Here is a 24,109-nt window from a genome sequence, read left to right on the forward strand (position 1 = left end):
AGGGCCGTGAGGCCAGCGGGAGAGCCCCCTCTGCCCGAGATCCGGGTGGGTCCGCGGCATGCTTCCACCGCACACAGCGTGCCGTGGGCAGCGTGTCCGCGGGCCGGGCAGGGCTCGGGGCCGCAGCTGCGGGCAGGGCTCGGCGGGCAGGGCTCCCGGTGCCGGAGCCGGGGCAGGGCTCGGCGGGTAGGGCTCGGTGCCGGAGCCGGAGCCGGGGCAGGGCTCGGCGGGCAGCGCTCCCGGTGCCGGAGCCGGGGCAGGGCTCGGCGGGCAGCGCTCCCGGTGCCGGAGCCGGGGCAGGGCTCGGCGGGCAGCGCTCCCGGTGCGCAGCCGCCGGCGGGGCCCGCGCCGCCCGGAGGAGGCGCTTCCCGCGGCGGCGGCGGCGGCGGCCCCGGCTCCCAGAGCAGCGCCGCGAGCCCGCCCGGCTCGCTGCCCTCGCCGGGATGCGCTCGGAGGCGGCGCCGCAGCTGGACGGGCTGGAGAGGTTCGCCAGCGCCGGCAAGGGCCGCGGGCTGCGGGCGCTGCGGCGCTTCGCCGTGGGCGAGCTGCTGCTGAGCTGCCCGGCCTACGCGGCCGTGCTGACGGTCAGCGAGCGCGGCAGCCACTGCGACGCCTGCTTCGCCAGGTAGGGCCCGGGCCCGCCCGGCTTCTAGGGGCTGCGGCACTGCTTTCCCCCTCCTCGGCTCGTGGTGCTGCTTGGCAGCGCGGAGGTCTAAAGTCAAAGCTGGTTTTCCGTGTTGAGCAGCTCAGGAGAGAGAAAGGAAAAGGAAAAAAAAAAAAGTTCTGCTCTTCCCGTGCTCTGGCGGTCACGTAGACACGTGCGTAACCATCCTCTGGCAGGAAGTGTCGTTGATCCGTCTAGTTTTGTAATAACTTGGTGTTCGGTGGTTTTAATGAAGGTTTGATAAAGGAGAAAGGGTCTGCAATCGCCTAATTCACACCTCACATTCCCTAGTGCGGATGGAATATCTATGAATGAAATGTATATATCTCCGTATTGAAATATACACCAATACTTGTATATTACCTGTGTCTGAAACCTTAGTCTGCAAATTACTTTTACTGGGGCGGAGCACAGGCAATGCAAGAACTTGTTTGTCTCCTGGCTGGGAATACTGGGACTGGAGTGCTGCCTGCTCCTGAGTGCTTCGGGATTCCTGGTGCTGGAGGGATGCGGGGGCTCGAATTTGCCGGGGCCTCTGCAGCTCCTCCTCACCTGTGTGCAGGGGAGGTTTTCAGTGTCTGCCTCAAGCCTCTCAATGTGAGCTGCTGCAGGGTGTATTAAAAGGTGTATTGGGGTTAGCAAATTCAGCATGGATATGACACTCTGGCACATCACACCACACCATATTTTTAGAAAGTGTAGTACTTTTGTGGCTTCTGACAGCTTGCAGAGGAATTAAGTGCTTACCTGGTTATAACTCAGAGCAAATGTTAGTAGTTGCCTCAGCAAAGAAAAACAACTGTTGCAATTGTGCTATTTTTGTCCATACCTCCTTTTTCTTTCCTCATTACCTTATCTGCTTATGACTTGGTCACTTGATTCACCCCGCTCTTTGCATATGAGCACCTAATACAGTTCTAGTGAAGCTGGTGAAGGGAGTTCCATTAATTTGAAGAAGGGTACAGCTGAGGTGATTTTCATCACCTCCTTTACACCTTTTCCCAGCCTGTAAGGTTTGCATTGAAGTGCTGTGTTTGGTTTAAGAGTTTTTTTGTTTTTTTTTTAACTCTTGTACCTAACCACAAGTTTCCTTGTGCCAGAGAAGCTGTCTAGTTTTGTTTATCATATTCAGATTTGTCTGCCACAGGACCCGGGAATACTTCCATACCTCACTGAGGTGAAGTAATACTGTAAGGATAATAGTTATCTCATGGAATAGCTTTTGGTTATCTTCGGGAGCAGCTGCTTGTTATCCATGCAAGCTTCTCCTTTGGAGCTCTGGAGGAGCACGGCAATCAAGGAACCCACTGCCTGCAGCAGGACAGCAGTTAGTGCGGTAATCTGAAATTTATTTCACACCAGGGTGATGAAGTGCCGCTAAGAGGAGCGATGTCTGGGTGATGTAAGGTGATCCGCCAGTGCTCAGACATGTGTTCTGTGTCTGTGACTGTTGCATTAGCGCTGAACTAGCACGTACAGATTCCAATCTGTGCTGGTAGGACTTCCAAAGAGCCCTAGCAGGGAGGTTGTGGGCTCGACACCAGCCGTGGGAAGGGAAACTTGGCCAAGTTGTCCCAAGAACTTTTGTGACTACATGGGCAAAATGAGGCTGTAACATTGTATTTGCATGAGATAGTGGTTGTTACTTTAAATACTTGCTTGTAATGTCAGCAAGAGGAGTCATGGTGTTAGCCCGGCTCGCTCAGGTTGCACCTTGTGTGCTTTGCAGATACAATCAGAGGATGCCAGGCTCGCTGGGTTTTATGGACTCCAAATGCCAGTGACCACCCAAATGTTGCACACTGTCACATCATGTAAGGACCCTCACCCTTGATTTACTCCAATGAGCTTACCTCAGTGTAAGGCTATTTATTTATTTATTTCTACTTAGCCCAGGGAGGGTATGCAGACATTTTAAAAGCATTCAGTACTGCTGAGAGATCCCTATTGCTGTCACACCAAAATGTCACTTGTTGGGTAACACATGTTCTATTTTTGGTGGGATCTCTTGCAACACATGCACTTTAAAGCAGAAAAGGACCTTCCTCGTGGCAGTTCCCTCTGGTGGGGTATATACAAATATAAAAGAGGAGAGTGTGGGCCTTAGGTCTGCTCAGAATACACAGATATCAGAGCAGACAGGGTGCGACAGTAAGGGGCTCTAAGGTGACAGGAGATCAAACAGTATATTTAATAACACAGTATTTTTTCTGGGCTTTTGGAGGCACTTACTCAACAAAGGTCATGCATTCTGTAACCAAAGAAGCAGTAGAATTGTCATAGCAGAACCAAAGAGTTAATATTGGTGAACAGAGCAATTTTAAAGTTTGCAAAACACAATAACTTTAGCTCATTATTCTTTGTATAGTGGCAAAATATGATGCTGTCTGTCAAATAGCATGGAGTAACATGTCTTCAAACCCAGCAATTTTTCAAGAAAGCAGAGTGCTTTTGCATAATGAGAGCTGCGTGGAAAAATGTGCTTTTGAAAGTCTAATACAGTTTTCATTGTGAAATGAAACTGTATTAGATGCAAAAAGTGATCCAGTATACACTTTTATTTCATTCAGGTTTCTAGAACAGAATAACTTCTGTTTTCTTTTTAAGGAAAGAAGGATTGTCCAAGTGTGGAAGATGCAAACAGGCCTTTTATTGCAATGTGGAATGTCAGGTACGGTCATGCAATTTGTGAGGGTGGGGGAAGGAGGGTGGGGGTGCAGAACTCCAGTTTTTGTTTGTGTGGCATTGATATGCTCTAATTGTAGCTGTGGTTAATAGCAGTCCAGTCAGTTCCAGTATCCCACAGATGCTGACCATGGAGCTGTGCATTGGACAATTACAGGATTTCGACATGGTCTGCATGACTCTTTCAAGATCAGTAGCTTCAGGGCTTGGTACCACTGAGACTTTGATTAAAGCTGCCTGTCAACCCACTAATTATGTCTGTATTACTTCTTCCTTTAAGGACAGACCTGATAATTTAGCATTAGCTCACTAAACTGGTAAGAGATCCCGTGTCTAATGGAAGAAAATCAAATCTCTAAATAGCCATCTTAGGAGAGAGAGAGTTTTTTAAGATTTTTTTTTTTAGAATATTTGAAATATTTTGATTATTGAGACTACCACAGCTGATGGTAGTCATAACCATTTGCAACTTACCAGGCTTTCTCCTGAACTTACTCAGTGAGCTAAAAATTTTATTCCTTTTGGTTTTTTAAAGGATGTAGAATGTAAGTGCATACTAAAGTAGAGCAATACAAAGACATCCAAAACATTTGCATACGGTTCTCACTCTGTTTTTTATTCAAATTAGAATAAGCATCTTTAAAAAAAAAAGAAAAAAGAAAAAAAGAGACAGGATTAGACTATTAGAATCTAGCCTTTTTGGGCCCTCAGCCTGATGTGGAAGAATGATCCAGTTTCTGTGTGGAAAAACCCATCTGGGTTGCTGGTTGGATAATGTGAGCTATGCAAGGTCTGTGGTGCTGGGCACAGAGTGTGAGGGATTTGAGTGACCCAAGGCCTGGCAAGCCACTGTGTGCCTGCTATAAATAATCCAAATCTTGTCCCACATGTTAATGTGCTCTTGGGTGCATGGGGCCATGCCAAGTGGTCCCTGTTGTCATTACCTGGTCAGAGATGTCATGGTTTGTGCTGCTCAGTGCCCAGGCACTTTGGACATGGCTGTTGCTTTTATTTCGAGGATGTCTCTTATTCTCCTGTTGCACACGTTTCAAAAGAAGCCTGATCTCTCCTCAGTTTTCCTTCTATTACCTCCCCTACTTCCTGCTTTCCCACAGAATCCTAGTGAGTTGTGGGTGAATCAAATAGCCTTTTGGTTTTGAGGCATCAGGAGATCTCAAAAGGCTTAACAGGAGTTTTTTACAAAATTTGCAGTAGTTCATAGAATTGCCAAAGTGAAATTTTACTGTATGAGCATCTTTAAGGGTCTTGAGAGAAATCTGTATGAGCTTTAAAGACAGTGTAGAGAAAGCCTGTGATTCGTTCATGAAAAATGCTTGTTTCTAAGAAATGTTTCTTCATGTCATTATTTCTTGCAAGCTTTTAACTAGATGAGGTAAGGAAATCCTTGAACAAAGCAGCTGTTTAGCAGCTTTTTTCTGAAACTGTTTCTTCTCTTACTATATAAAATGTACAATGGCTTATGAAACAGCTGTGCAAGATTTTCTCAAGTAGAAAAGCTCAGTAATTTGTGCTGGGGAAAATAGCAAGTAGATGTCATGTTGGAGGTGGAAGAACTTATTTCTTCTCATCAATGGTCCTTTGCTTTCATCACCAAGTGGCCCTCCCTCAGTGTCCTGACTTCCAGCCTTGACAAAGTTTATACTTCTATATTTACAAACAAGGAGGGATTGATTTATTTTATTTTCTTTTTCTCTGTAAAGTTTTGTATATGTATTGCCTTTTTTTAGATTGATTTTTTTTTAATCTTTATGTTTTGGTGGTCAGAATTCTCTCTCTCTAGAGGGTCATGTTCCTAGAGTAAAAACCTGAACTGCTCAAACTGAGTGTCCTTAAGTCTGCTAAATCTGCTGCTCAGCAAAAGCTTGTCTGTCTGATAAGTTAGTGAATTAGAATCTTTCCTACCTGTTGCTGTGTGGTATGATGCTCTAGATATAAAGGCCTTTTTTAGATTTTGTTGATGTCTAAACTATAGTATGACATGCTCAGGTACTAGTACCTCATCCTTGCTGGTGATATACAAATGGCTTTTGATTCCCTAGTTTATATAGCACTGTCTTCCATCTTTTGGGCCCTTCTGAGTCAGTCTGATGAAATTTATGAATGTTGCTGAGATTGAATTCTTTGACATTCTTTCAAAATTACCTTCAAGCACAATATTCTCTAGAAACTGGTCTCCACTGACTCCACTCTGCTACACAGACAGCCTCTTGTTCAAAGGCACTTTTCAGCAGTTCAGCAATTCTCTGTAAAAGCTAAGAAGGATATCTGTGCCTTGATACTGAATTTGTAACACTGGAATGTACAGGAAATGTGTCCCTTTTGCCTGCATGGATGTCAGACATCATGAGACACTCATAAAAGGCCAGGGCTGTACTTGAGAACTGTCATAGTATTGTTCATTTCATTTTTATTTTATAAGTTAATTTTTCCCTGTAAATCCATATTTTTTGGTCAATTCAGCTAAAAATTGTATGCACCCAACAAGGACATGATATGATTTCATATGTTGATTGGTACCTTCTCAGTCAAGGCAATGCAGTTAGACAGATGTTTACCATGTGAGGCATAGTGGGATAAAAGCCCAAAGCTTTTGAGCTTGCTGTTTTCTTACTTAAAGATGTCCTATTCCACAATTCATAGGAATTCTTGCTCATTGTGGGGAGAGGTGGATCTGTGCACACACACACAGGCTTTGGCACAGCTCCTTAGTGTTCCTGTTTTGGTCTCTTATTTTGCTTTTGGGATGGATAACCACATGTTTCACCTATATTAAGCTAGATGCTTGCATAGGTGTGGATTCAGGGCACATAAGAGTGGAAGTTGCCTTCCCTGCCTGTCCTTGCTGCTCTTAATGTTTTGTGGGTTGAATCTAGTCTGGGTTTGCTGGATCTTTCTTTCCCCAAGCCCGAATCCAGGTCTCCTTTTAAAAGGGATTGTGATTTCCAGCAGATTCACACCGTCCCACTCTCCAGTTTCACCTCCTTGGAGAGCATGCCTGTTATTATAGTAGTGGCTTTCAGCCCCCATCTGCAGCTGTTTGGGTCTTGACTTCTTAAATTATAATCATTTTAGTCAAGCGGGAGGAGACCTGTGCTCCTTTTTTCTCTTTAGAAATTAGCTGCTGGAACACCCTGAAGAGAAATGTTTTAATAGGGTTATGTGTTGCAATTTTTTGTGGGCCTGGTGAACATGAACCAGCTACTGGAACTCCTCTTGCTGTTATTACACATGGCTATCATTTATCCCAAAGAGATTGGAGATAGCTAGCCAGTGTGCAGAAGGAGATGTTTCTGTGGTGAATTTCAACATTTGAAATATATTTTGAACAAACCACTTATGGGGTTTTTTTTTAACATGTCGCATTAAAGGCTGCTGAAGTTGGTATTACTGGAGTGAGTGAAAGAGGTATTTTTACCAGCTAGTAAGCCTGAAAATGTACTTGCACACCTGTAATTAGCATTAAGCAGGTGTGTTTTAAATGGGACCTTGTAGAAATTGCCTACTCGTCTCTGTAAAGATGTAGAAAAAAAATACAAAATATTTTTGCTGTAAGGATTCTGCACAAAAGGTTTTTGACACTGCAAGATTGCACTGGGTGTCTGTCCCCCTATACAAAAACTTTCCCAGTGTATTTTTCTTTGGCAAATGTCTCCTGTGAACATGTTAAATGCTAGCCCATGAAAGTCAAATACCCTCTTTAGCCCAGCGTTTGGTAAATGATGATAGGGAAGGGTGGCTCTGAAGATATATAAAACTTCTGCCTTCACTGCTTGCTGAAAGGCTGTATCAGAGAACTTTACTAATTAATATCAGACCTCAGAAGTTGCCTCACTGAAATTCAGTTAAGGAGTTTGATGCCATTTGATCACAATTGGGCCTTAAGATTCTGAAGAAGTGAGCTTAACCCTGCACTGACTTGCCCATCATTTCTCTCTGGTATTTATCTGTGTTTCTTTTCAATTGAGTGAAATAGAACTTTTTATTTAGTATTGAAAAAGCCCATGTGAAAAAGGAGGTATGAGGACATTTGTTTGGACTTGGGATTAATTTTTTTTTAATATTATATTTTGTCACTTGTTGTTTTTCTCCTGTGGTGAGGTATAAGACAGTGTTCTGGGAATCAATCCAGTAGTCCTAGATGGCAGAATCTTTTTGAAGAACTTGGTGAAGAGGACTGTTCCCATGCTTTGACGGGAAAAAGGCATAAGCTTTAAAGAACTTCCCTTCCAAAAATGTTGTCACTCCTAAATGAAGGGGAAAATATTGTGGATGTAATGAAAATAGGAAGAAAATATCATTAATGTAGCATTAGAGATTCAGCTAGAACAATGCTACTTGTTATAATTCAAACTACCTGGAGGAAAATGTGGAAAAGAATGCAAAATACAGTCCTGCTGTGATCGCAGGGAAAGCTGCTGTCATGGTGTTTCTATCCCAGGTATTACTCAGTCATCAGAACCCTCTTTTTTTTGTGGTGTTTCAGGCTTTTATCTCATTTTGCACAATTCAGCCGTATCTTGTCCCTTTAACCTCCCTACCAGTTCATATAACTCAGTGTGATTCTGCCTGGGGAAAGATTTTAATTAACCATGTGTAAAGAATAAAGGGACAAATGGATTTTTTTTAAAACACTGCTTCAAGACAGGCACGTGATTTTGCATTTTGATTTTTTGTTTTATCAGGTAATTTCTTCTGTTTATTTAATGGGTGTGTATGGATGAGAGTCCTGCAAAGCTTCAGGTTCAGTGCCTTCACTTTTTGAACAAGCATGCTAAAGTTAGTGGGTGTCCTGGGTAAGCAAGAAGAGGTGAGAAATGAGATTTCCCTCTGTGTCTTTTTAGCCTTTAGCCTGTAGATTGCTAAGCAAAGGCTGTCAGGAATTTTCCAGAAAAGGTTTTGGGGCATATGTGGGAAATGGGTCTCTCTGGGGTCATTTTGTAGTGTGACAGCTGTAGGAGAGTTGAGAGTGTAATTTCACATGACATGATTACAGTGTAATATACTATTTTGGTTCTGGTCTGTATTGCCACATCTCTTAGAATATTTACACTGGAGCTTATTTCAAGCAGGCTGTATGTAGGTTTTTTGGAAGTACCATAGTGGGATATTGAAGACAGCAAAGTTGACATTGTAAGGGCTTGAATACCCTTGCAGTGTTTCACTGCTTCAAACCCTACCCAAGGCCAGGGCAGGTGCTGACCTTTCTTTTCCTAATAAAATAACCTCCTAAAGCTGTCTGTGCCCAGGACACTTAAAATAACTGTTTTCACTGGAAGAAATTTTGGTGTAGTAACTCTGAAATTAGTAATCTTGGCTTTTGTTTTGATCTGCAAAACCTGTACATAAGCTGACCAGCCTAGGCAGGAGGCACTGAGGGTCCTGATTCCCCTGACTGTTCCCTGCTTTGGGGTGCTGTCTGTAGTTCCCACAAGGAGTCCATCTCCCAGCAGACCAGTAGCACATCTACCAGTCCTGTGCAGATGCTTCAGACAGCCTCCAGGGTGTGTCCCTGGTGTTTCAAACAGCTCTTGCCCTTAGTGGTAAGGCAGCTGAGGGAAATTGTTCCTTCTGTGCCACTCAGTCACTGTGATGGGCCACACTGGTGGGTTTTTAAAATTATTTTTGAAAATTGGGGCTGAGTGGGCCAACTTAGGGTCTGCCATACTGAGTGAATCACAGTAATGGGATTTCAGAACGTTCTGGAAGGTGCTAAAACTTTTTCAAGTTTTCACTTACAGATTTGTGGGATTTGTTGTGAGTTTTTTCTCTGCTAGTGTTTTCCACCAGTTTGAATCTGGTATGAAAGCAAAATTTGATGCTTCCTAAGCAGACAGAAAACTATAGGTCTGTTCTAACATAGTGCTATGAACATGTGTTTGGGATGAGCTATAGCAATAAATAACTGCATTGCTTGAATATTTCCATGTTTAAATGAATTAATAAAATGAAATTTGATATAGTCTGAGGACAGCCTGGGCTAGTGCAGATTGTTTAGATGTGATTCTGTGCTATTGTTTGGAAGATTCTGTGGCCTTGGGTGAAATTTGTTGAGTGACAAAAGCCAATGAGTGCCTTTTGCCATCACTCCTGTGTGTTGTTACTGTCTGTTGAGCTAGGAATATGCTATGCATTACCTAAACTATATTCTAGACATTCTGCTAAAATGTTTGTCTGTATTAGTGTTTTTTTCCTTGTCTGGCTGTACGTTTATTCTTCAACATTTAAGGAAAAAAATCTGATAATTCCACCAGAATGTTTGTGTTTGACCTAACCGTCAAATGATTGTTAGGGATTGTGAATCCATTGACTTCAGACACATTACTCCTGATTACAGCAGGGTCACCTCGTAGTGAGGGGCCAAGGCATTAAATGGAAATGAACCCAATAAAGTCATCAAGCTCAGACCTACTGCGTCCTCACATGCTTGATCTGAACAACAAGAACTGGTGATTTATAAATCATGTTGTCTGTTTGCTCCTCTGTCATTTAATACTTTTTTTCTGTTGAGTAAATGAAGATGTTCTGACCTCAGCTCATCCCTTGTGGATTTGTTTGGGAAAAAGCAGGATAGCTCTACCCCTTAAATGTGACTCAAGCTTTTGTTCTGATTTACTGAGCGTCACCTTATTTTTTAAAGGAAACACATTTCACTTGACCTCTAGGATCTGGCAGGACTAGCTTCATCCCCTTTTTCATAAGTTTATCTCCATGGCTCTTTTTTTTTTTTTTAATTATTTTTTCCTCTGTTTTCAGAAGGAAGACTGGCCAATGCACAAGCTGGAATGTGCCTCCATGTGCACTTTTGGGCAGAACTGGCATCCCTCAGAGACTGTGAGGCTAACAGCAAGGATCCTTGCCAAACAGGTGAGCAGAAGGCGAGGCTTGGGAGGTTTGCTCCTGCTCTGGGTGCCAGGGAAGGCAGGAAAATGAAAATTGGCCGACAGTAACTGTCCCTGCAAAGCACATACGGACGCACAGACACAAGTTTCCTGTGTACAGACAGGTGGAACACAGAGCTCGAGCAGCGGAATGCACTGACCATCACTCTACTGCAGCAGGGTCAGGGCCAGCATGATCCAGCTGGAGACTTTTGTGGGAAGCTAGAGAAAGGCTAGCGAGGTCTTCAGCTGTAACCTGTGGCCAAGGTACTGCTGAACAGAGCCTGGGAATATTTACTGGTGGTTTCACGTTGGTGTTTCAGCCTCTGTTCTGGTAGACTTGAGCTGTTGGGTACACATGTGGGCAAGCACCAAGACCACACTGATAAAAAGAAAGAAGAATAAGATTTGCTATTTGGGTTTAATTCCAAGGAATGCTTCTGGAGTTATCTGGCTGCAGGCTCTGATACCTTTATGAAGCAGTTGTCTGTTGTAGTATTTTTCAGCTACAGTTGCACGGCATTGTGTAACATATAAATCTCAGTACATTTATTAGTCAAAACACCTCTGAGGTATTCAGGTATAAACATTTATGATTATGAGTTAGCTGGTGAAAGCCAGAGTTTGAGAGAGAAATCTCAGACCCTTAGTGTTTGGGAAAAAAAAAATGTCAATAAGGAAAGAAGATTGCAATGTCAACCTCCGTTTGAGTGTTCCTTAACTATATGGATAACACAACAGCTTACAGGGGTGGGATGGGATTCATGAGTTTCAAGGTTATTGTGCTGTGTATCTTTGTATAGCTCTAAACTCTCTCTGCAAAAACAAATCCTCTTTGAAGCATATTTTTATGATTGAGGTCTGCTTATGTGACAAGGGCAACCTGGATACTGTATGTAGGGAGGATTTTGGTGGCCTGCTGGGAAGGTAGCTGCATCCTTGCTGTGTGTGTAGATGTGTGTGCATGAATGTACACGTGTGTGACTTAATTAAAGCCGTTTGGGGGTGATCCACAAACAAAATCCAATGTTTAATGACAAAAAGTCGTTGGAGTAAATTTCTGCTTTCATTGCTTACAGGGAGGGGGGAGAACCCTACATGTCATATAAAAGCTAAATATGCAAACTATAGTCCCTGAACCTCAGCTGCTGGGCCACCTGCAAAGCCATATTTAATGGCCAAGATTACAAAGAAGTGGCCTTAGGCCAACAGTGGAGCATTGCTTTTGAACTCTGTCAACAGTCAGTTTATTCACTTTCCTCAAAGCAAAGCCTGTCTTCTGCCTGCTTGCTATTGTTAGCAGCTTTCTGGGTGTCTAGAACAAAGCAAATGACATATTTAAAATACTGTTCAGTTTATGTATATAAATTTGAGAGGAGTTCATCTTTGGCTGCCTAATTTGGTGTGGAGAGAATATTTCTATGCCTTTAGTTAGGGCAGTCAATTTAACTCATTGCTGTTCATCTACTCCTATAAATTCCAGAGACTGTGGATTTGGGTTTGTCTTACAGGTAGGAGTTCCCAAATTCTGAATGAGTACACAAAACTGCTGAAGTGAAACATTAAAATGTTTTCTTATTTTTTCTCCCCTTCTTGTTAGAAAACTCACCCTGAAAGAACACAGTCAGAGAAGCTGCTTGCTGTAAGAGAGTTTGAATCACGTAAGTAAAAAAGGCTTGCAGGTAAACAGAGGTTTTGACTTAACTATATTAATGATTTGTTTCCCCATGGATCCCCTCCATCAACACCTTTCAGAACATCCTGTTCCTGCTGGAGGAAAGGAGTATACAAAGAGAATGGTGGTTCTTAATTTTTTTGAAAGTGCAGTGCTCTTCTTTCTTTTTTTTTCCTTGGCTGTTTGTGGGAGCTGTGAAACAAGGATGAAAACCTATACAGAGTTAATTATGTAGTATACATCCATCTCTTGCTTCTCTGGTATTCTAGTGTCTTTTGAGAATTGTAATGTTGCAAAATTAAAATAGCTGGTATATGTTACCAGGAGGCATAAAATCAGAGACAGCACAGTTGCTTGATGGTGACAGTCACTAAGGGGCTAATTGCAGAACCCTCTGGACTGTGCTTCAGTATCTGTCACTGCCAGTCAAATCTGACATGTTATATATATGATTCCATGTCCTAAATGCTCTAAAATAATCCAAAGAAGGAGATAAGGCAATGGCTTGCTTTTAACTGGAAAGCTGCTGTTTACATCCAGTGAGGCTGAGTTAGAAACTGACCATTAGTGCCCATCCTGGCACAGTTTTCACCTGCCTGTTGTTTTCTTTCTTGGTGCTGAGCGTAATAGACACAGAGGCAATGGATTGTATGTTCACATTACTCACTCTCATGGCTTCCAAAACCTTTTGCAAAATGCTGAATAAATGTACTCATTGCTAGGACTTGAGGTAGCAGGGTAACCAAGCACAGTGGTCTTGTTTGCTTCTTGAACAAAAGCTCCTGCCATTGCTTTTGGGACAACGGGGGGAACGAGGGGGAAAAATGTCAACATTTAACTTTGCCTGTGGCAAGGATAGTTCTACAGGTAGGTTGGCAGGATTGAGGTTGAGGAGAATGGGTAACTTTCTGTGTATTCTTCTGCATTTCAGCTTGTATTCAGTAATTTATTAATTTGAGAGATAAAAGGCTGAAATGTTTGTTTCTGTTGCAGTGTCCTATTTGTCTTCTAGAAGCCTTTGTTTTGTTAGCAAGCACCTCTGTTCCTGCTGCTTTTTGACTCACCTCACTGCTTAGCACACCTTTATCAGTTGTCTTATGCTTTGCAACACCATACACAGGACAGGAAAAGGCACCTGGCTGTCAGTTGGAAGCTCAGAATTTCTTATTTCTGGTTTGTCTTCATTCTCATCAAATGGTCCCATTTCATTATTTCATTTTCCTTAGTGTTTTTTGTGACTCCCCCATCATTCACACCTGCTCTTACAAATAATTTTCTCCTTCTTTGACTGTTGTGCAGCCTTTTCTCTACATTATTATTTTGAGTTGGAGAGAGCAGGAGAGAAGTAGTAACACTGCCACTGGAGAAACCCATAATGGAATACAGTTGGCAGGTGTGCCAGGACATTTCCACTGATGTTCCTGCTGTGTCCTGTTAGTAGATGTCTAAACACATCTCTGTTGGTGGTGACCCCCAGCCCATGGAGATGTGGGCACTTTCAGGCCCTGTTTGCTCCCTCCTGAGCAGGTACCTGCAATAGGTCAGGTGGATTGCATTCCTGGGCAATAACCCTCATGTTGTCCTGCTCCTGCTGCAAAGGGAGCTCCTGTAGCCAGCCCCAGTGTTGCTGCTAGATCCCTACCACGTGTGGCCACAAAGAGTTGGGGCATCTGTGGATGTTGGGGCATCTATGCCAGGAAAGACCACATCTTCTAAAAGCAGCAGGGATAAGCAGCCTTGGCAGCAGTTTGGGGTGTTTGTGCTATTAAGGAATAGGTCTGTATGAGAAAGTTTCCTTACATAAAGCATGCTTCCAGGTGGGTGATGTTCAGTGTGAGCTCATGCCACAGTGGGTGGGAGCATGTAGCTGGTGAGGTGGTGTCACACAGCTGAGGACAGCTATCCCCAGCTGAAAGGCTCCCAGAGGGCCAGGGCTGCTGGGCTGTCTGCCAGAGTTAACAAATGTGCTTTAAAGACTACAGCCCTTCTCCCAAGAAAGTAGTCTGTGTCCAATTATCTGCTAACCTAAAGATGTCAGAAAATGCTTTTTAATCCTTGATGTTGGGCATGTGCTGGACTCGGTGCTGGACTCGGTGATCTTGAAGGGCTCTTCCAACCTCGTGATTGTGTGATTTTGTGTTCTTGTAGTGCACGTGTGGCTTTAGCAGAGGCAACATTATGTTTGTGGAAGAGCAGGCACTTCTTGCCATACTTCCAAGTGGCTTGTCCCTCAGGGTTTCTGTTAAAGTCTGGGCCTCTTCCAACCTAAGGCTACCTGGAGGGGTGTTCCTGTTACTGAAATGAAATGTATTTTTTGTCCACAGACCTTGACAAACTAGACAATGAAAAGAGAGAGCTGATTCAGAACGACATTGCTGCTCTTCATCACTTTTACTCAAAGCACTTGGACTACCCTGACAATGCTGCCCTTGTAGTTCTCTTTGCACAAGTAAGTTGGCCAGAACACAGCCTGCTTAGGTGGATGGTGCTGTAGGAGTTTAGCCTTCCTGAAAGGGGGAGAATGTTAATGGCAATAGAAATGGTAGCTCTTTGCTTTTCTTAGGGACAGATGGAGATCTGCTTCATTGAGCAGTAGTGGCTGGATGTGCCCCACTTCCATCCTGAGGGGAGATACTCTTGCCTGCAGACTTTCCATGAGCTGCTTCTCAAACACTGAAGAAAAGGGGAAACAGCCTTTAATAAACCCTGCCAAAGTTAAGCTTCTTGTGGGCCAAACATAGTGTGGCTGTTGTTGAACTAACATGGAAGGCTGCTGGCCTGAGACCCTGCAGAGGCAAATCCTTCATTCAGGCTTCAAACTTGTGGAAATCCTTGCTGGTCAGGTCATCATTGTGTTTGACCTTCACAGGGAGTAAACTTCAGAGACATAGAAAGAGCAGCAGAAAGCGCAGCCTAAAACTTTTATCTGCTGTGTGGCTTTTAAATGTAGTCAGGTGGTTTGGCCATCTGGAGAGATGAAGGACAGACAGGATGTCTTGTTAGATAACTTCTGATATGTCACTTCTTTTTTCTCACCTACTTTTCATATGCATCTGAATTGGATGTATTGTAGTGGATGGAATAATACACCAGTGGAATACTGAAAGATCCATTTTCTTCTTTTCCCTCTTTTCCTTCAATATGAGCTACTTTTGTACTTAGGTTTCTGAGTAAAATAATATCTTGAGATGGGGGCAAATGCTGACTTCTGTGATGAAAGCTGAGATGGAAATCTCCTGTTTGGTAGAGCTGGGCATCTACCAACAAGGAGGCACAGTTACTGTTTCCTTACTACAGTGGTACTCTTATTCTGTAGGGGAATGATTCTTTAGTATGTTTAGCATCTGCTTATCATCCCTTGTGTTGTTTCTAATTACACATTTCCTTTCAATGATGAGGAGTTTTTTCTCTTTTGAAGACTTTAAAATTTATATTTGTCAGAGGGGATACTTTGAAGATGTTAGTACAACCAGTTTCTTCTGGTATTTCAGAATATTTTTGTTAGAATGTAGCCAGAATTCTCCAAAGATTTCAGTATTTTGGCTATAATGACTTTTATTTCATGTCCTGTCCAAGAGCAGCTCCACCAGATTGTGGTACTTTAGCTGACTTCTGTGAGCTGCTGGCTCCCAGATCTCGTATTCCATCCAGTCTTCTCTATGGATGTCACCCATAGGTGTTATCTTAAGCTCATCCTAGTCATCAGGTAACTCTCTGCCACTGTGGACATTAGAATTTTTTGAACTAAATCTCCAGAAGTCATGTGGATGCTTCTCAGAAATGTCTTATAGGATGCAACCTTCTGAGGTGTTAGTCCCAGGATAAATCTTTCCACAAGAATGGGAGGTATGCTTGTACCTGAGCTGTGCAAACATGTTTCCTAATAATTAGTTCACTTGACCTAAAACCAGTAGTATGGATATGCTGCTGCTCCTTTGTTTTCGTTCAACACTTACTGTGGCCTCATGTGGTCTGTTTTGCTTCTCCACTCCCCATGGTTTCTCTCTGTAGTTCAGGGCAGTCATTGGGACTCAAACACCTCTGACTCCTCATTGCTTTTAGTGAACTTTGTCTGATGCTGTTCCCTACACAGCTAAAGTGTAAGTGCTCCTTTGGAATAGAATTTGGAGTGGAATAGAATTCTTTTGTCCAAAGTCCTTGCCTTTCACTGCTCTCTTCTCCAGCTGTTGGCATCATTCTACTCTCTTTTGTCCCTGTGGAATATAGCTCTTGAGGCTGCAGCTTTTCTTCCTCAGTCTCACCTTGTCATACTCTTTGAACAGTTTCTCTCTTGTCTCGAATTCCAGCATCTCAGCCTTTCCTTGAAGACTTTGCATTTCGTGCCTCCCTTGGCACATTCTCTTTTCCACCATTGGGAACAACTTGGAACTCCACTTTTATTGCTGTTGTCTCTTCACTCCCTCCACTTTGCCTCTTTTTAGTCATGCATTCATCTGGTGATATCTCATCCCTTCTAATCCCTCCTCTTGTGTCATTTCTAATATGATACTTTCATGAAGTGTGTTGTCTCTGGCTTAGTGGAGGCAAGTTGATGATAACTCACTATGTATTTTTAAATATTTCTCTGTGATTCAGAACCATCAAGCTGTTCTTTGTCAGCCTTTGTAGCCTTATGTTCTTACTTGCTGTTGATATTATCTTTCCCTTCTATTGTTTTAGCATTCAGCAATTACATTTTGGGTTTGGTTCTGGTATGCTCTTACATTGGCCAGTGCAGTAGCATGCCCATCTTGAGAGACTGGGAACCTTTGGGTGCTATGTCGCTAAAAATAACAGGATAAAGATCAAGCAAAGATAGCAGAGATACTGATGAGTGCATCAGGATATTTGCCTTAATTGTGAACTCACCCTGAACAGTTCATATCTGAGGAGTGGCTTTGAGTATTTGTGTATTTCTAAAAGCCAGTCCAGGCTGCATTCCAGCTTGTGGGGCATATCACTTTGCCCGGTGAGCAACCTGGTCTACTGGAAGGTGTCCCTGCCTCTGGGGATTGGAGGAAAAACAAGAGATTGGAACTTCATCTTTACAGTCCCTTCCAACCCAAGCCATTCAATGGTTCTGTGATTACTGCTGGTAGTATTTGTTGTCAGCTCTTACCCTTTCCAAAACAAATACTGCACTGTACTTGATTGACTGTTCTTGTGCCCTTTCTAGCTTTAACTGGACTTGGCCATGTTGTTTTAGTGAGTAGTTGTTTCAGTGTGTTACTGGTGCTTTTTTCATGTTTGTGAGGAGATAATGGTGAATGTGGAAAGGGCTCTCTTTGTGTCAGTATGTGTGGGATTTGAAGTGGAAGTGGAATAAAGTACTTGACTGAGGTGCATTTTGGCCACTTAAAGTCTTACAAACCACATGAAAAAGCTGAAACTTCTGTAAGATTCCTTTGACTTGGATGAGAACAAAAGTGAGAAGGTTTTAAAACCTGCTTGAATCTATTCTATAAGAGAGTTTTGTGAACAAGTTCTTTTGATCCTGTGTCTGCTTAAATTAGGAATACACTTCCTCTCATACTCTGTCCTTCTTCTGTCCCCTCCTATTCTATGTCTTTATGAGGTTCAAGTCTTTCTCATTGGTTTTGTTGTTTTCACATGTGCTTTAGCTGTGGCTGATATGTGCAGGCTTTGATGACAGGGCCATTGTGGCAGGTCCCTGTGACATTGCTCCATCAAAGCTCTGCACTGCCCCAGTCTGGCTGAGTTTCCTGCCCTTGTCTCCCACATTGTTCCTTGCATGTAGTTCTGCTTTGGCCCTTTCCTTGTCATGGCCCAATGAAGTCTCCTTGCCCCATGCTGGGGTGAGGTTTTGTGTGTTCTTTTTGAGCCCCACTTCTCTTGGTTGGCCCTCCAAGGAGCAATTCACTAGGTGTGTCCTGAGCAGGTGCAAGTGTTGGACTGTCAGTTCTTTAGTGTCTCTTTGGAATGGGACTTTGTCCTCACTTCACTTGTTGGGATGTCATGGAGCTCCCTGAGTCCTGGAGAGGTGGATAAAAAATTGTAAGCAAATTTCTGCAATTGATTTTGATGTGTGAGAATGTGACATGTGAGTACATGGGGAGTACTCAGCTGACCAGAAGCTGATCCAGCCCCTTTCTCTTTTTTCTTAGGTTAACTGTAATGGCTTCACAATTGAAGATGAAGAACTCTCGCATTTGGGATCAGCCATATTTCCCGAGTAGGTTGATTTTAATATTTAAAAAGATAAAATTAATTTGTTTAAAAACAAATAGAAGAAGTAGATATCTACCAAAATAATTAATTTATCTTGTTTTAAAAATCTTTAGTTGGCAAATAAAATGTGGCAAATTATTTGTAGCAGTTTTTTCTTAAAAATCCAGTAATTTTGGTAAAATTGCATATATAATTTGTTTTGAAACATAGATTGTGAACTATATTCAGGTTGGTAAAAAACATTTATTTGGCTAGCAGGTTCAGAGACATTAAGTAATGATCAAAGCCAAATGAAAAGGATTGCAGGTGACTTGCTCTGTTTTGGCTGGGTACAATCCTTCCCCTGGTGCTCTCTGAACAATATCCTTTCTACCTTTGTTCCCTGGCAAATAGTAAATCCCTTTCGCAGCTTCTTTGTGCCTCCTTGCTATGACAGTGGGAAAAAAATATGTACAAGCTTCTTAGCTTTACAAATAAACTGCAGATGTTAAGTGTTAACTGCAGTTTGTGAATGCGGGACTGCAGCTTTCTTCAGGGCCGAGAAACATTTCTTGCATTTTTAAATCTGTCCTTCTCATTTAATATTGTAGCAGGGGAGGGTATTTTCTGCCCCTGATCTTTGCACAGCCTGTATGAAGGTATTAGCACTGAGGCTTAGTTTGACTTCCTGGTGAGGCTTGGATTACTCGTAGCTTATCTGTGTCAAAGTAACCTGAAACTTACAGATGCCCACTCAAAGCTGGATGTGATTTTGCCAAGTGCTGCAGACAAGCAGTAGTAGCTAGTCCTTGCTTCACAGAAGCATTATTCTTCTTCTTCAGGCAGGTCTGTCTGATGTTCATATCCCTGATCTACAGGTTGGAAATTAATGCCTTGAAATGCCCAGGATCAGAGTCATTGTGGGAAGAGGAGAGTATTAAACCAGGATGTTCTGGAAAAATGTCCAGCACCATCCTTTGTAATGCTCAGGATACAAGAGTCAGGTCTTTCCTACTTAACAGTTATGCCTGAGCTAAAAATACTGAAGAGACAGTTGTTATTTTGATAGATTGAAAGAGAAAGAATTAAAATTACAAATTTTATCTCAGAGGACCAGTGAACTGCACTTTCTCCAGACTTGGTAATAAGGGGTTTACTTTTCTCTATCCATCCAGGTTTTTGTCCAAGTCATGTACTTGTATAACAGACATCTCCTCCCTCCCACTTCAAACATGGAGGCAGTTTATATTTGAATAGAAGCCAGCTAAAATTTTAACACCCATCTCAACTTGAAGTGCAGTGAAGACTTTTTTTTTCCTGTATTTACTTGTTTCCTTTTAGTTTTAACATGTTTTTCTTTCTCCTCTGAGGAAAATAGTCTGTCTGTCATGGTGATAGTAAAGCTGAATGAACATACCTGTCAGCTGCCCTGTAGCACTGTAAGAAGGGGGAAATAATAACTTGCCTAGTTCTGCAATAATAGGATTTAAAAATTGTAATGATTCATTAGCACAGCCATTCTCCATATCATTAGAATAAATAACTGTACAAGAGATTTTCCCAAGGTTACCTTCATGTTAAGCCTCAGAATAAAAACAGCTTAGAGAGACAGACTGACTCAATCTTTCAGACTTATTTATTTTGTGAAGTGGTGCTTAACTTTGTGCGTGTTGCTTGTGGTGGTGGTTGGGGAAAACATTTACTTTTCTACTTTTACAGTGTTGCATTGATGAACCATAGCTGTTGCCCAAATGTGATTGTGACTTACAAGGGAACCTTGGCTGAAGTCAGAGCTGTCAGAGAGATTGAGCCTGGAGAGGAGGTCAGTGTGGTGTTTGAATGTGCTCTGTTCTCCTGCAGCCCAGCAGGATTCATTCTGCTTCTCAGGGATCATTTCAATTAGATGGCAATCTAAAAACAGGAAGGAAGGATCTCTTGCTTCTCAGAGAAATGCAAGATGGTGCTTTGGAAAAATTAGGGTGGCTCTGGAGGACTGAAGGGATTTTTGGAGGCAGTACCCTATTTTTTGCTAATGGGAAGGGCACCTGCAGCAGTCACTGTGTATCTGCCAGCCTCTCTCTCAGTTTACCCATCTGTAAAATGAGGCTGAGTTTACTGATGTTTGGCTGGTGCTTTGAAATTCCAAGATCAAAGCAAATTATTACTGCTATAATAGTTCCCAGTATAATAGTAATGTGTTGAAATTGAAGCCAGAATAAACAAGGTAAATGGGTACAGATAAATCCTCTGACTTCTGTTTGGACAGAGCATCCACAAAACATGGGACTTGGTCGTATCACCTCAGTGGCATTTGCTGGGAAATCACAGAAGAACAAATGTGTGGTTTTAGGTGGAGTGAAACTGAACAGAAAGGAATAAAAATCTGTAAAATTAAGTAAGGCTCTAGGTTTACTTTGAAACTTTCTCAGTCAAATAATGAATTTGGCAGGGAGTTTTAAACAGTAGAGCTGCACTTTACTAAAAAACAAAACAAAACAAAAAAACCCACAAAAAATGTTAAACAGAGCTGGGGAGGATGTTCAAATACCTGTAGGGAATGAAGATACTGAACATCCTCTCTGGGGATGGAGTTTGCACAGAATTTCAATGGCTCATTTGTGTGAAATTAATGGACAAAGTTCATACTGATAAGCTCAGATTTGATTTTTGATAACATCTACTGTTTTCTGAGGTGTGTAATAGCAGTCTGGAAGAAAGATAGAGAGGTTATTTTTGTGGATTATACCTATCCCCCTTGTGAACAAGATGAGTTTAGTTGCTGTAGCCAAGGATGAAGGACTCAGGCGAGCAACTTGTTTTGATACCATTTGCCAGCAATGATTTTTCTCTGTGATGTTGGCACTCACTGCAAATGTATTGTGGTAACCAACAGGACAATTCTGATTCTGGCTTCAGAATTTTGGTGTGGAATCCCAGACATTTTCAGCATTTTGGGGGAAGGTGTATCTTTAGAGGTACATGATGTTGCTCAACATCTTCAGATTGAATTCTGCCTTAGAAATTTCATCAGCTCTCCAGGACCTCACAGGTTTTGCACATTTGCTTTTCTGACCCTTCAGAATTTTCTAAAGGTGAGCTGTGCCTGTGTGTGGTCGCTGTGCAGTCTCCCAGCCTGTGTCTCCATCTTCAGGCTCCGTGTGGCCATTGCAGGGCAACGTTTTAAAGTTATTTTTGCTGTGAATGTGGTTCCTGCATTCCACATGCTTTGAAAATATCGAAGGGAGGAGAGGAGTGTGAGGGAAAGTGTGAGATGACACACTCACACTTAAGAAGAAGGTGCACTGTATGAAATTACATGTAATTTTACATTTGAAGAAAAGAGAAACTTTAGGTATAAAGACTGAGCAAAGCATTTCAAATAACTTTAAATGAGGAAACGGAGCTAAAGCTGCTCCTTGGTCTGTAGAATGATCAACTGCACTGAGCATAGGATGTGTTTCTTGGGGGAGATCTCATTTTAGAAGCACAGCATTAAAGCTAGTTGCAGGGGTTCTTTTCTGAAGACCATTGAAATAGAGGAAAACTTAAGAATAGTGTATATGAAGGGCCTTTAAAATGTTCAAAAGCAGATTTTCTTTGCTTTAAAATATTGCTGCTGAAGTAAATCTGATATTCATTCTCCTTGAACTGGAGCACTGGGCCTCTCTTCTTTTCAGAGATCTAAAGGTCTTGTCCTAAGTTTCTAAAGCTACTAGTGACTGCTGTTGCCCCAATTTTTGTAGGTTTTCAGAAAGAAAAATTTGAGATTCCAGTCTCCAAAAAACCAGGCCACTGTAATTTATCCTAGGCTGGATACCTGAAATCATTATTTTACTTCTGAAAAGGAAGCATCTCTTTGTAGTCTGACAGGAGCCTGAGATTTATGCTGTAATAGTTTCCTTATCCACACCTGAATCTTGCTGTCCTGGGTGCAAGCCAGGGTAATATTTGAGGGAAATTCCGTAACTAATAGGAAAGGAACATTTCTCTGTCAGGTTGCTTTCACAAGTGACAGCTCCTGATGCTGCCAAGGGGCTTGGAATGTGAGGCAGCAGGCAGGTGATGTGGCTGCAGGGGTCCACAAGCTGCATGAATATGCAGTTGTCATACTACATATATCAGAACAAGTGTAATAAATATGTTTAGTGATGCTGCTTCTCACTGACTGTTGTTTGTTTGGGGTTTTTTTTACCATTTTTAGATTTTTAGCAGCTATATTGACCTGCTGTATCCCACAGAAGACAGAAATGACCGGTTAAGAGACTCCTATTTCTTTAGCTGTGATTGCAGGGAGTGCACTACAAAAGAAAAGGTAATGGAATCGGTGGGGAATGTACTGCTGACTGTCAAGGCACCTACCCATGTCCTGAGATGTAGCATCCTATCTGGCTTAATTACATTTTGGAAAGTAGGATAATGGGGGCGGGGGGAGGTGGGTGTGTTTTTCTGTCTTTCTGTCCAGAATGCTTTCTGATACTCATTCTTTTCACTGTAATCATGACACACCAGGAAATTTCCTAGTAGAGGCCTATTTAAAGCTGAGCTACAAAGCAAAGATGAAAACATTGTTAAAAGTAGATAATTATACTGTGTCTAAGCTACTTGGCCAAATGGATTTAGCTCAGAACTTTTTTTTTTTTTTTTTAAATTTCATGCTTTCTACCAACTCTTAGCCAGTAAATCTTGCTTGGGGCACTTCTGGGATAGAGTGCTGCTGCATTCCCTGGGTGGGACATTTCAGTCAGTTCTAGAGGACATTGTATGGCATGTCTGGATGGTTTGGAGACACAGCAGAATCTGAGGAATGATCTTTTCTGCAATAGCCTCATACTGTTCTGCTCAGGGCCAGTGTGGTCCTGGCTCACAGCCCCTTGTGATGTGCAGGCCAGAGCTGTGGTCATTAAACATGAGCTGGTGCCCCTCAAAAGACAAAGGAAGATCCAGACAGTGTTCCTGACAACAGGTGTTAGGTGTTTTAAAGAAAAGCACTTATTGAAGGGAAAACGTACCCAAACCCAACAGATACTGAGACAGCTGTGCCTGTGCAGCCATTTGGACCTCTTTCACTGAAGGTCCTACAATAATTGAGCTCTATGTAGCTTATCTGTCATTCCAGACAAGATCAGTGTGTCTGGCATAATCTAATCTTTAAGTTCCAGATAATTTTTCCTCCCATTTTCACCAGGCTTCCCAAAGTGACCAGACAACCATTTCCTTCCCCTAAATGGTGTCATTTTTTGTGATTTTTTTTTTCCAGATAGTACCCAGTATTGTTGCTTGAGGCCCTTCTGTTGATACCATATCATTTGTGTTTTTCCCCACAGTTACCTTGATAATTTTGCCACTGAGTTTAATGAAGCCAGGATTTCATCTGTGATTTTCAGCAATGTGCTACTCTGGGAGTCCCCTGTCACTCAGCCTCCTTCAGTTTTGGAAAGAGTCCCTGTAGCTCTCTCAGCTGGCAGATTAAATAATAAAATAAAAAAATCTTGCAACAATGTGAAGCTTAAACAGCAAAAAATTGTCTCTAGATTGTAGCTGGCTCCTCATGAAATAGTATGTTAGACAGGTAAGAGAAAGTGGAGCTGTCCAGCAGAAATAACAAAATATATGGAAATGTGGTTAGATCTGAAAGTTTCTTTCCTATATTTAAGATCATGTCATTTTCCAGAGAGATATCATTTGGTAGGCAGCCTAAGGTACTTGAACTGGTATAGCCTTAAAACTAAGCCCAAATTTATTTTAAATCCTAATCTTTTGGAAGCAGTGACATTTCTTATGTAAAACCACTTACAACACAAAAGCAAAAAGCTCTTCAATCTTTCAAAAGAAAGGGACTTCGTGGAAGTAGAGAATGGCAGATGAACTGGAAGGCCAGGGGATCCTAGGATTTCTAGCCAAGGCTTTAGAGAAAAATTGCAGGTGCACATTCTACCTTTGTTTTTTCATTCTTTGAAGAGCTTAAGTTCACATCTGTGTCTTTTTATTAGAGAAATTTTGTATAGCAGGTGCACTTTT

At 42.3% G+C, this 24,109-nt stretch overlaps 1 protein-coding gene across 3 annotated transcripts in view; it reads left to right on the forward strand.

The window, feature by feature from the left end:
* Nucleotides 1–347: 347 nt before the first annotated feature.
* Nucleotides 348–24,109, forward strand: part of SMYD2 (SET and MYND domain containing 2) — a 29,010-nt gene continuing 5,248 nt past the window's right edge. Inside the window, exons 1-8 of one of the 3 annotated variants that reach the window (XM_054629873.2) lie at nucleotides 348–625; nucleotides 3,272–3,335; nucleotides 10,124–10,234; nucleotides 11,849–11,909; nucleotides 14,248–14,372; nucleotides 18,049–18,116; nucleotides 19,811–19,913; nucleotides 22,293–22,403. In XM_054629873.2, the coding sequence (XP_054485848.2) occupies nucleotides 444–625; nucleotides 3,272–3,335; nucleotides 10,124–10,234; nucleotides 11,849–11,909; nucleotides 14,248–14,372; nucleotides 18,049–18,116; nucleotides 19,811–19,913; nucleotides 22,293–22,403 (825 nt within the window). In that variant the 5' untranslated portion in view covers nucleotides 348–443. Of the gene's footprint in view, nucleotides 626–672; nucleotides 2,479–3,271; nucleotides 3,336–10,123; nucleotides 10,235–11,848; nucleotides 11,910–14,247; nucleotides 14,373–18,048; nucleotides 18,117–19,810; nucleotides 19,914–22,292; nucleotides 22,404–24,109 lie in introns of those variants that run through there. The other 2 variants (XM_077175901.1, XM_077175902.1) reach the window with 2 other exon arrangements.

This window comes from Agelaius phoeniceus, chromosome 3 (assembly GCF_051311805.1).
Source record: "Agelaius phoeniceus isolate bAgePho1 chromosome 3, bAgePho1.hap1, whole genome shotgun sequence".
Taxonomy (NCBI): domain Eukaryota; kingdom Metazoa; phylum Chordata; class Aves; order Passeriformes; family Icteridae; genus Agelaius; species Agelaius phoeniceus.